Source organism: Pungitius pungitius, chromosome 2 (assembly GCF_949316345.1).
Source record: "Pungitius pungitius chromosome 2, fPunPun2.1, whole genome shotgun sequence".
Lineage (NCBI taxonomy): Eukaryota > Metazoa > Chordata > Actinopteri > Perciformes > Gasterosteidae > Pungitius > Pungitius pungitius.
Window position 1 is genome coordinate 24,647,045 of NC_084901.1, and position 12,835 is coordinate 24,659,879.

At 39.8% G+C, this 12,835-nt stretch overlaps 2 protein-coding genes across 9 annotated transcripts in view; one reads left to right on the forward strand and one right to left on the reverse strand.

Annotated features, from left to right (window-relative positions):
* The first annotated feature begins 351 nt into the window (after positions 1-351).
* nkx1.2lb (NK1 transcription factor related 2-like,b) lies at positions 352-6,653 on the forward strand. The gene is made up of 3 exons (XM_037461365.2): positions 352-1,175; positions 2,489-2,705; positions 5,651-6,653. Exons 1-3 carry the CDS (start codon positions 861-863, stop codon positions 6,388-6,390), a joined length of 1,272 nt encoding a protein of 423 aa, XP_037317262.1. The 5' UTR covers positions 352-860; the 3' UTR covers positions 6,391-6,653.
* A 1,000-nt stretch (positions 6,654-7,653) lies between these two features.
* Positions 7,654-12,835, reverse strand: part of uvssa (UV-stimulated scaffold protein A) — a 54,500-nt gene continuing 49,318 nt past the window's right edge. For all 8 annotated transcript variants that reach the window (XM_037461338.2, XM_037461337.2, XM_062560706.1 and 5 more), the window contains 2 exons: positions 9,687-9,861; positions 7,654-9,328 (listed from right to left, as the gene is read on the reverse strand). In XM_037461338.2, coding sequence (XP_037317235.2) covers positions 9,235-9,328; positions 9,687-9,861 — 269 coding nt within the window. In that variant the 3' untranslated portion in view covers positions 7,654-9,234. The remainder of the gene's footprint in view (positions 9,329-9,686; positions 9,862-12,835) is intronic.

A 12,835-nucleotide genomic window follows, 5' to 3' on the forward strand; every position in this document is an offset into this window, starting at 1 on the left:
ACCGGCTACATCGGACAAGCTTATAAATGCTAACATGTTACTTCTGTGTGTATAAGCAAAAATAAGAATGCTCTATGGTTCTCCTCGTGTTCAGATCGCGAAGGAGGAAGATGGAACACGCGCACAGCCCCAAGATAAAAGAAGTGGGATTCATTTATAGTCAATTACAACTCGTATTGACAATAAGTAAATCAAATACAACTCATGAATATGAATGCGTGCATAAGGAAGGAGATGGACTCCTGCGCGCTAACGCACACAGATACATGCTGGTGTCTAATAGCGTGTCCTCGAGGGGGCCGCTAAAAGCCCGAAAAGACGGCGAGAGCTGCACGTGCTAGAGGAGAGAGAGGGGTTCAGATGGCGCGAGGGAGGGGGAGAGGAGGTTTAGCTAATAGGGAGAGACACAGAGTTGGAGAGGTAGACCAGTGTCCGTCCAGCCTTCAGCACTTTCCGGTGACCAGACAGAGTGGGCGAGGCTGGAGGTCGGGACGTCGGTCGCTTGTTCATGTGTGTCAGTGACAAGGCGGGAGACCGGCGCCATACAGGACCGGAGGACATTAGACCACCGGAGACGTTGTGTGTGATGAAGAAAAGGATGCGCTGAGAAGAAGTCAGAGATGAAGTTAAAAGTTTGACGGGATCCGGTTAAAGAGTCTGACCTGCGGATAAGAAAAGGGGCCGAACAAATCATCTCACTTTGGATCTGGATGGGACTCACGAGCCGGGCCGTGGGGTGAACGTATTCTCTTCACAGCAAAACAATAGCCACGGCCCTTTAAACGGTTTGATCTGGGGTTTTTTACCACTATTTTATATTAGATTGGATTCCTAATATATGGGACACGGAGATTAAAGTGATGAACCGGGACAGAGCGGTGTCGGGGCCCGGGGCAGACGGGGTCCAGACTGTGATAAGCCGGGAAAGAGCCGTAGCAGGGCCAGGGGTGGACACCGTCCAGCCCGTGATGAGTCGGGACAGACCAGTACAGTCTCCCGGTGGTGACGGGGTCCAGACCGTGGTGGGCCCGGACAGCGTAGACATGCTGGACGGCGGTGCTGCCGGGGAGATGCGGCTCTTCTCCAACGCGGTGGCGGGAAGCCGAGATTCTCAGGCCGTGGAGAACAACTTAGAACCCCTACCGACTAACCCAGTGTTAGCTCCGCCACAGCAGGTAGATGCCAGGGACACAACTTTCTTTTATATCATAGCGTTGTCTAGACCTTTTTTAAGTGCGGGGACGGGGACGGGGTGCTTAATTAGTGTTGAAATGAACAATGTGACTGGAAACAACACTAATAAACCACAGCTACATCTTACTATCAAATGCGTTTCCATAGAAAACGTATCGTGAAATGGACTTGTTTCGTATTGTACTGTGTTCTCTCGAATTATGTAATTTAGTCGGAACTCCAGCATTTAAACGACATGATATTTGGAATTTATATAGGGCTTTTTCAAATAATGGAAAATTACACAAGCCATTGCTTTATAAAATGTTAAATTTTAAAAGTTCTCGGGAAATCCTTCACATTGTGACTAGATTACATGTCCTAGAGGTAAATTACAATGCAGGTTTGGGGAATCTCTTCCGTACTTTAAATAGAGGATTTCTTTCATTATTCTTGTTATCAGATGCTAATAGGCCCCTGGGTCCTACCTGCATGCTACCTCGGATTATTCAAAAAACGAATTATAATATTATATATGGGATTATTCATGTCGTCATGAATGATAAGAACCAGGATGTAGTGCAGTGGAAAGCCCTAGGCCATCACCATCTTGTATCTGCCTATGTTGAACACCTTTTGGGATCTAAATAAATCTTAAAGATACAAGTTAGGTGAAAAAATCTGTATACCAGTTCGCACATATCAGTCAAAAGTCTGGACACATTCTCTAATTAAATTGAATGAGAAATAGTGTCCAAACATTGACTGGTACTGTCGGTCAAACTGATTATATAATTAGTGGGCATTTTATGGAAATCATAAATAAATTAACGCTGGCATTAAATAAAATAAAAAAACGTTTCTCATCCGAAATGATAAGAATATAGGTTGCCTTACATTTATCCATACACACCAGACGAGTATAAAATCAATAAACACAGTTCAGCTGCGATGTACTGTTCTTATTCGTCTGGTTTCAATAACCGTTCATTACACATATGATATTAATGTAATAACCGTATTTCAAGAATATTTATTAGTTATTACTTTTAACTTGTACTATATATATATATATATATATATATATATAATACGTATTAATATATTTGATATGATTGAAATCCTTCTTGAAAGTGTTACAAATTATTAACATAACTCAATTTGAAATAACCTTAAAACGTACATCTTGAAATGTTACAAATTCACTGCGCGATCACATGTTTTGGGCCGAGAATAAATACAAACACAAAAAAACATGGAGCTATTAAATGTTATTTCTACTGTGAATAAATAATTCCCATGTGTTATTATCCAGGGCCCTGTCGGGCACCGGACCACCTCTTTCTCCGTACTGGACATTCTGGACCCCAACAAGTTCACGAGCAGCCGACGACAGCAGCAGCTCGCGAGCCACCGAGGTGATCGCGAGCTGAGCGCGTACGGGGTGGAGAATCGGAAAGGAACATCTGGAGAGCGCGAGCCCAGCCTGGAGCCCGGCAAAGGCTGCTACGGTGCGGAGGAATACCCGAGCAGTGAGTCTTGAGTTCACATGGAATTAACCTTTAAAGCCAGCCTCCTTAATGTGGTGTGTTTTTCATTTAAATAATGCTCTTTTCTTTTTTCTTCCAAACAAAGAAAACATCAAACAAAAATAATTCCATTAATCTGTCTGTCTGTTGGTTTATTTAACCACCTTTAGTCAGTATTTACTTTCATTTTAATTGTGGGTCAAATCTGTTTCAAAGTTCACTAAATCAAGTGGACTTTTTTCATGCATTTCTTTCTTTCTTTCGACGTTATATTTTTGTGTAGCCTTTGTTAACCCAATTCACCTTTTTATTTATCGGTACATATTATGATTATTTAATGTTCTGCGTGACGACTGCTTTGACGAAATAATCCATTTGGCAATTCATCAGTGTCAGCCAATATGCGTATTTGTTTATCGGAAGGTTTTCCGAACAGTCCAAGTCCAAAGTTAACGATAATGGCTCGGACACAAACCCGCGCAAATAAGCCCCTAAGCCCGCATACAAAATATGTTATTTGATTTTATCCTCATTGATTCAACTAATAATACAATTCCACATCGAAATATTGCACTAATATCTCATTGGTTGGTTTGGCCCGATAAAACATGGAGACGCAATCCCCTTTCCATAAATGCCAACCAAACTGCGGACTACCGGGCGAGCCGCGCCGTTGGGTTCCGCGCACGCTCCAGTTGTGGCTTGTTTTAGGAAGCTGATCACATCAAATCCATCAAGTCCAAATGGCTCACGGAATCTATGGACGACTTACATGCTTAAAATATTTAATACACGTTTTGTATATGTTTGTTTCAATCGTAATACCTCAATATATTTGACCCTTTTGAAGAGTTTTGGTTATTAAAACATACGAACAGTACAGTAACATATCAGTATTAGGGCTTTTCCCATGTATTGTATTAAAGTTATTAGCCCTTGAATTCAAAGATTAAAACGGGTTACAAAAGCTTTACCTTTCCAACGTGATCTGAAATAATCATACTAAAGTATTCTTTCCGGTGCAAAAAATACTGCAAAACGTTTAGAAGAAAAATCTATATTTTCATGTTCAAAGTAGTCATCACGTTTTCCAATTTCATTCTATTGTTAAAAAATATCCAGTAGGCCCATTTGATAATTACATTACATAAGTAAGACTTTGTGACAAATAACTCCATCAAACACATGTAGGGTTTTTTTTCAATGTGAATGTATTTTTCAGTAATAGTATTATAAAGAACCTTATATATTACATATTGTTGACTATTTAAACCTGTATTATTGTAGACATACCGAAAATCAAATACATGATTTTCTAGAGTTCATGATTCATAATCACTCCAATTATATCTATAATAATATCTATAACAAATATTAAATAACAGAATGTTTGACTTAATAGTAGACCAATTTATTTGTTGAGGATAGCCTGGAGAGCTATTAGATAATTAAGAGGCAAATATAAAGAATGGACTAATCAGGTATGATTAAAGAAAACATTCGTTTTAAACTAAACAAACATCTGAAACAAACATAATTTCCATTTCCTTATTAGCCTGGAACCTCATATGACTTTTATTATTATTTCTTGATGGAAAATATTAAAATTTGTAGGTGGTTAATCTTGACTTCTTTCATCTAAAAATACATTTAAATGTTTTGCATTCCAGTAAACTAACTACAATGTTTGAAATTGTATACATATTCTTTTCGATTGTGTTATTGTATTAAAGTATGTGTATGTGTGTGTCAATGTATTGTTATCCTAATAATGACACATGCTCACAATGGATTTTCAACAAATGCATTTTTGGTAATAGAAGAATAATTATCAAAGTCACAGATTCAATGAGGAAGGCTTTGGTTACTATGTTGCACTTATTATGTTCCACAATAGACATATCCTTCTAGACATGTGAGCTAGACAAGATCATCAAGGGCCCTGCATATGTTTACTTAACTTCATATTCACATTTCCAGTGATTGGAATTTGTTTAGTAAATTACCAAAAAATAATAAAAAATTGAAATGATAAGGGCATGCATTTTAGCTGCAGCTAGTGTTATGATATTCCTGATGGGTTGGAGGCACTTTGCATGGTAGCTCCTGTCATCAGTGTATGAATCACATGTGAATGTGTGAATGCTGACATAGTAGTGTTGAAGAAATTTTCACTTACTTGGACATACTGTGTGATTAATTACTCTGGGACTATTTTAAAAGTTTAAATGATCTAATTAGTCATAAAGTGATTATCAGCTTAAGTGATCTTTAATTTGGCTGCTCGTTGGTCACATTTTTGTTGTTGTTTCGTATTGTCTTTTTTTTTCAATTAACCATAATATTTTAATCATAAGTCTTATCGCAATATACATTTTCCAAATATTATACACAAGGCAAGGCTGGATTACCAACTAGCAAACAGAAGAACCTTATGGCGCCTTGGGGAACCTGGGGAACCCTCAAGGTCCCCGGATCACTAATTCAAACAGATTTATGGTGGTAATAATAATAATCAAATGGTAATCTGATTTATGTGGTAATAAAAACCGCTAAAGCTTGAAATAAACTGAAATGATATAGGCCTTATCATTAGGATGGCCCTTGTTTCCTAGTTTGGATTTAATGTTGTCATTATTTCACTAGATATTATACTTACATAGTGCATAGCTGTGTTTACAATACTAGTGTGACACAATACAAACTTGGAGCAGGTTAGTGGTTCTGTCAACATCTTACGATACAAACCTGTCAGCCATGGGTTTGGGAAGAAAATGTCTAACTCAACTTGCGTGTCACAAACGGCAGTTTGTTCAGTAGTTTTTTGCGGCTATCATTGGAGAAAGGGCAGCAATGCACACACACTCACACACACATGTAAATCTGATTATTCTTACTTCATATTGACACTAATTTTTACATTATCTCCGTTTTGTGTGTATTTCCAGAAGAAGTCTTTGTATACAGAAACCAAGATCAGGATGACTACCACAGATCCGGGACCCCAGATTCAGATGCTCCAGACGGGCCTTACAGCAGTGAGGAGAGCAGCCCAGCCCAGCCCAGTAACAGAGACAGAGATCTGGGCCAGAATACCCACCAGGACCCTGGCAGAGACAACAAGAGCCCCAGGGGAAGCCCAACAGGCCAGATCACCGATGTCCAGGCCAATGGTGCACAGGGCACGCAGGGCAAACCCAAGAGGAAGCGCTCTGGCTCAGACTCCAAGTCAGGAAAGCCCCGTAGGGCCCGGACTGCCTTCACCTACGAGCAGCTGGTGGCGCTGGAGAACAAGTTCAAGTCAACACGTTACTTGTCAGTTTGTGAGCGGCTCAACCTGGCCCTATCGCTCTCCCTCACTGAGACCCAGGTCAAGATTTGGTTCCAGAATCGTCGGACCAAGTGGAAGAAACAGAACCCTGGAGCAGACACCTCCGCCCCCACCGGAACAGGAGGAGCAGGAGGTGTGGGGGGGGGAGGGGGAGGTCTGGGAAGCCTCAGTCCCCTTAGCCCGTCCCCTCCGATTGGTGGGCACCTGGCCATGCATGCTGGCTATGCCAGCCACCATCACCCTCCCACCGGCAGCCTGGTCCAGCTGCCTTTCCTCACCGCAAGCCACGTCCTGTCCCCCTTTATGCTGGGAACACAGAGCTACGCTGCACCGGCCTTCTACAGCACACACTTGTAGACTCATCCACAGAAACACGCTCAGGCCATGGTGACTGAAGCGTTTAAGCAGACAGACTGTGAGTGTTCAGCTCTGCTTCCCTTTCTACTACCATTTGAAGGCTTTCATTTCAATGGATTATTTTGATAGAATGTGAATATCTGCCAGAAACTGTATATGAATTTATGATCCATCTCCTTATTCTGAATGCTGTTTTAAACTATGTAATAGTTGATTTATTTGTTTAAAAAAGTCTGTATGAATATTTAATGTTTATTTATGACTTAAGGAATGGCTTGATCTATTGTCAGTAGTATGTAACTTCAGCTGTGATTGTTTTCATTTCTGTTATTTATTGAATTCATGAACATTTTCCATAAAATTCTTGGAGGTACTGAATCCTCAGCTCAACATGATATTGTCCTTTAATATTAAAATAATGACGATTAAACTGAAAAACTAGCTTTGTTATCTCATTGTAATTGTACATGACAACATAGTGTCCTTTTCTCCTCACAGCAGGAGGGTCCTGAGTTCAAACTCTTACTGAATGTGTTTTCTCAGGGATAGGCCACTTTCACTAATGCGTAAGTCTGTTGTATTCCCAAATTTCCATTGTTCTGATTAAGGATGCATAAACAATAATAATAGCGGAAATGCGGACTAAATAGAAATATTTTCTGAAGATTCTAAAGTTTCTCTCCACTCGGTGAAGACATCCCTCACCCTAGGTTGCCCAATACACCAATTAGTCAAAAGCAAAGCCAAATTCTTCTGAGACTTGTACAGTGAATTAAGTATGACTTTAAGAACTTCAAATAATCTTTCTACGTTAAAGTATGGTGAGGCACTACGGCCGCAGTTTGGGTTTATTTAGCTCAATTCACGCCAAAACTACATTCAAGTCAATGGAGAACTTTTGCTCAGTGAATTGCGATCTTTGGGGTTTAGTCTCGGAAAAAAGCAAAGCACACGATTGCCACATGTTTCAATATATTATGACACATGTCTTGGCAATGCTCTTAGATGACTAGTGCGTAAAATAATGTACGGAATAAGGGGAAGAAGAAGCCTGCAGGACAGTAGTGTGCTGCTGCAGAAGGCGTTTCGGCTTTGTTGCTACACAGCCAAACTGAATTACATGGACTGTAAAGACAAAGGGGTCAAAAATCTGGGACAAAACTAGAGATTGAAACCATACATATATCAAGAGAGAAGTAGAATTATGTTCTCATTGACTTCCATTTGATTGGTTACAATTAGAACTGGAGGATCCCTGATGACTTGAATATAAAGGGAAAGTTTATGTAATTTCAACATTGCCTTCATTTTTCAAAAAACATTCCTAATGCTGTAATAATGGTTACTTTGGCAGTAATTTATCACTTTTCTCTGTTCCCACACAGCGGTTCGTTAGTAGCACTAGTAGTAAGACAGTAAGAACAGAATTTACAAATTATCAAACTTTTAGACATGTTGGTGCACTAGCTGTATGCGATACAGAATATCCAGGTTATTTTATATTAAGAATACTATTTTTTCCTTCATACACCAAACTTCCATAGTATTCAGTTCATACATCTTCACATATGCAATAAAAAATGATTGAATAACAGTGCAGAAAAACCACTATGCCTTCACACCAAGGTGTGATTTCTCTCTCTTGATGATACAGCCCTGAGATCTGATTGGTTAAGCCAGAGACACCACAGATGTCCCCCTGCTGTGGACTGTGAGCTCCCCCTCTGCAAATTTTCTTGCTGAATTGACTTGCAAGGTTGAAGACACTATCTAATATACTAACCAATACACCTGTCCCGCCACAGTTACCTCCAGAGGTTTAACTATGTGAGAAACACAAGTGGTGTACAAACACTGCCTGCTACCAATACCTCTGCCATGAGGTCAGTAGTTTAGCTTTCAACTAGCTCCCATCCTGAGCTCTCACCTCACCCTCCACACGCATGAATGTTTTTATTTGTTGGTTGGATATCGTATAGTAGCTTTTGTTGATTTCAAATGGTATTGATCTGATTAGTATTATTGGAAGTTAATAAACCGTTATACTTTAAGACATTTTTGTGATTTCTTTCTGCATTCTGCAGTGCTGGCTGGAAACATAGCCAGCGATCAAACTCAAACCTTCAATTCCTTTCTTTTACTGAGTGAATATCAATTTTGAGATTTGATTTATATTTTGGTTATTAGTCCCTTTTTACTCCCGCAATTTGTTATTGTTCTCTTACGTAATGCTTGAGTGTACTGTCATCATAAACCAACATCTTTCTGCTCTCCCTCCCCACAGAAGCCTCTGTGGATGGTGGTTCTATCTGATGGTGGTTTTCCCCCTCGAAGGGTTTTTCCTGTGCTGATGTGAGGGTTTTGGAACAGAGGATGTTGCATGTGTACGGACTGTAAAGCCCTCTGAGGCAAATTAGTAATTTGCGATTTTGGGCTATACAAAATAAAATTAATTGAAGTGGCTCAATGAGACTACTGGCAGTGATAACGTTTAATCAACCTTAAGTTGTCAAGTGACTTTCTTTGTATTTTTCTAGCTTTCAAACAGCAGTGCCTAACCACACCAGGTACCACATCTGTTTGTTCCCTTAGATTCAGCATATGTACATTTCTCCTTTATTTTTCTTTGATAAGATCAATTGTCACATGGTCAAAAGAGGAAGCAGACACACTCAGGAATATGAATGTTCATTTGTCCTTGATGTCTGGCTCATCAAACAACAGTGAAATCATAGTGTTCAAAAATGTATTGTATATTAATAATATTGATTTTATATAAAAAATCGTTCCTTCCATTCAAAAGTTGAAAAGAAGGAACAGCAGTGTTCAGCAGCTGGATGAAGGTCACTGGAGAGCATAGTTAAATTGGTTGGAGAACTTGTCATGTTTTCGCTGGTCAGATTTAGCCATCACGTCAGCTATTCTGCGCATGCTGCTCCTGGAAAGAAGAACAGAATGGGTAGATGAGTAGAAACAGGAAATGGGAAGATACATTTTAGAGATTGAAGAAAACTAAATCTGATCAATCACTGAAGGCAACATCTTTTGCTGAGGATACATTGCATCCTATGCTCTGAAAACTGCAGTGCCAACTCTGGTGGAAAAACACTAACAATGCAAATACATTAACCCTCTGGACACATCGTCTCATTCAATTCAATGAGAAGATGTGTTCAAACTTTTGACTTGTACTGTATGCTTTGGTAAGTTATGCCTTTTTATTATTAAATTATTGCACTGCAAGTAAAAATACATAGAGTGTGAGCTTTTAGAGGATGCTGCTGCTGTCGACGTACTTGTTGAGAACTTTTTTCTCCAGCCTGGAGCGGGCCGTTTTGGCGCTGTGCTTCAGGTCGCTGAGGTTGGGATACTTCTTCTTCCTCCCTTTCCCCTTTTTACCAACCCTGTCGGATCCCAGGTTTTCCCCTGTTGTAGCCTCAATGTCCCGCATCAGTTCTACATCCCGCCAGTCTACATCAGAAGAAGAAACAAAACAAACTATTTGAACACACAAGTAAGAAAAAAATATGGTGTTTTTTTTTTATGCAGTCATCGCGAACGAACAATCAGAGAGTTGGGGGTAGTAGTCACGGACCTACTAGATTGAATACTGCCGCTGTATTATTCTGCTTACTACTTACCATTATGATTTGTGATTTGGGGATTATACAAAATAATTGAAGAGACCTTAAACACAGCACATCAATATTATGCAGAGAAACAGGCCAAATAATTTTCCTTTTTAAATCAAGTTGATATTCTGAGCTTTTGCATTGAATATAGAGGCTTCAACCAATTATGTTTTGTAAAACCTGCATTTTGATTAAGTAGTAAAGTTTATACTTAAGGTTATAAATTGCACCTATAGTTTAGCACAGAGGTCACTAACTGGCAGACCGCTGTGCAGATCCGGATCCAGAAGCCGACCTTGACCGAAAGCTAAAACAGTTTTGATTTCAAACTTGACGGGGCAGTTCTATATGTAGTCTAGCACTACCAAACACACTTAATTCACTTTGTTTACATTCATTATTTTTAAATGAAGTCGTGTACATGAGTTACAGTAAGAAAAGGGGAAATTCAGGCTTTTCCTCCCTTTTTTTATTTTGCGAACTGAAGCACTGGATTTGAACATGCAAAATTTTGACATTTTGAATTATTTTGAAATGCATTTTCAAAGAATTTTGGTAATGAGAACATTATTTGTATTTCCAGTCATATATGTACGTTCAGATCTTTGTTGCATTTTTTAATTTAATTTAATGAATTTAATTGAATTCTTTTGCTAATAAAAAGTGTAATGTAATGTAATTGCTGGTGAGGCACCGTCTTATCTCTAGAGTTTTAAAAAGTAGGATGGGGGCCAGAGCCTTCAGTTATCAAGCTCCTCTTTTGTGGAACCAGCTTCCACTTTCAGTCCGGGGGGCAAACTCGGTCAGTTCATTTAAGATAAAAGCTTAAAACGTTCCTCTTTGATATCACTTATAGTTAGGGCTGGCTCAGGTTAGCCTGGACCAGCCCTTAGTTAAGCTGCTGTAGGCTTAGACTGCCGGGGGACTTCTTAGGACACACCGAGCCCCTCTCTCACTCTCACACTCACTTTCACTCTCTCCTTCCACAATCATCCATGTTTTATTAATGTACATCACTAATTCAGCTTCTTTCTGGGAGTTCTTTGTGCTTTCTCGCCTAGCAGGTCTCTGTTGATCGTAGTTCTGTGCGGACCCTGGTTCTGACTCCTGGCATGGCACTGCTGACACCTGCTGCTGCCATCATCATTACTTTAAATATGATTCATATTACTGTCATCATAAACCAACATCTTTCTGCTCTCCCTCCCCACAAAAGCCTCTGTGGATGGTGGTTCTGTCTGATGGTGGTTGTCCCTGCAGTGGTCCTGCCGTATACTTCTGCTACTTGCAATTACTTGTATCATTTCTGTTAGAGGAATTGAATGTATTGTACATCTTTTACATTGTTGATTCTGTACACATGACATCCATTGCAGTCTGTCCATCCCAGAGGGAGAGGGATCCCTCCTCTGACGTTCTGCCAAAGGTTTCTTCCCTTTTTTCCCCATTGAAGGGTTTTTTCGTTTTTTGAGGAGTTTTTCCTGTTCGGATGTGAGGGTTTCGGGACAGAGGATGTTGCATGTGTACAGTCTATAAAGCCCTCTGTGGCCAATTTGTAATTTGCAATTTTGGGCTATACGAAATAAAATTAATTGAATTGAATTAAATGCAGATGTTAATACAATAGATGGTTACATTATGCTCATCTAGACCTTTGCTTCTAGACATTTTCTCTAACTGGAGTTTTACATTTTAGTTAAATACCCCTGTTTTAGACAGACTGTCAATTTGATGCGCGCAATGCGCTAATATACGGTGCTAGCACATAGCTAACTAGCTAGTTAAACATCCTAGGTGTAGCATCTCTACAGAAGCCTCGGCATCCATCGTGATCATGAGGTTCGGCTGATCTGGGCCCAGTTGTTTCACCTCTAGTTTCTCCGTGAAAGTTCTTCTGTCAACAGCTTGTTGAGAGTTCTCGATGTACAGGAGGGATACTGCTCGCCATTGTCATGTCGCTTAATGGGCGCGTCGCGAGACCAGCCCTGACAAGAGACTCACCAAGGCGTGCTGTACCGTGAGAGCCACTTCGCAATTTTTTTGCCTCTGTAAATGTACACCAGCAGCATTGGTATCAGTCATTTTGATCGGAAATATTCCCAAACCAGTATTGAATTTACATGATTGATCAGAGCAGCTTTGTCAGTTTACGGGATATAAGGGCAATGAAGTGCTTCCAGTTCAAACAGCTTTTCTTTCTTAGTTTTTCAAATACTGGAGCTTAAATATCTTTATGAATGAAGGTAACAGAGTAATAACAGCTTTTGACACAAATGAGCATACAATTAGTAAACAGTGTGTCCTGCAGGTTGATTTGGAACCAATTCTGTTGCTAATAAAAAGTGTAATGTCATAATTCTGTGAGATAGTAAGAGCATGTAATAGTGGTCTAAACGAGACACCTATAGTTGATGACGTTCTGCGGTGGATTAGAGATAAACCTGCAGTAATGCAAAGTAATTACACTCCGATTGTGATGGGAATGAAGACCGCCTCTTCACTCTGTCAACACACTGACACTAGCTTCGAGTGTGCGTGCGTTGGGGGGTGGGTAATTAATCAGCCCGTCTGACCCTGGGTCTGACTGGACCTTCAACCATACACACACACACACACACACACACAAATTGAAAAGCAGCTGGTGTATTTAGGAGAATCATTACTGCTAAAAGAGGAGCAGCTGCATATACATTCTGTGTAGCTGTGTGTCTATCAATTTGTTGTTGCAATTTTAAAAGGAGTTTAAGAATGAATATAAGATTATGAAAAAGAAAACATCAGAAAGAAAATAAATAAATAAAATTGTTGAGTAC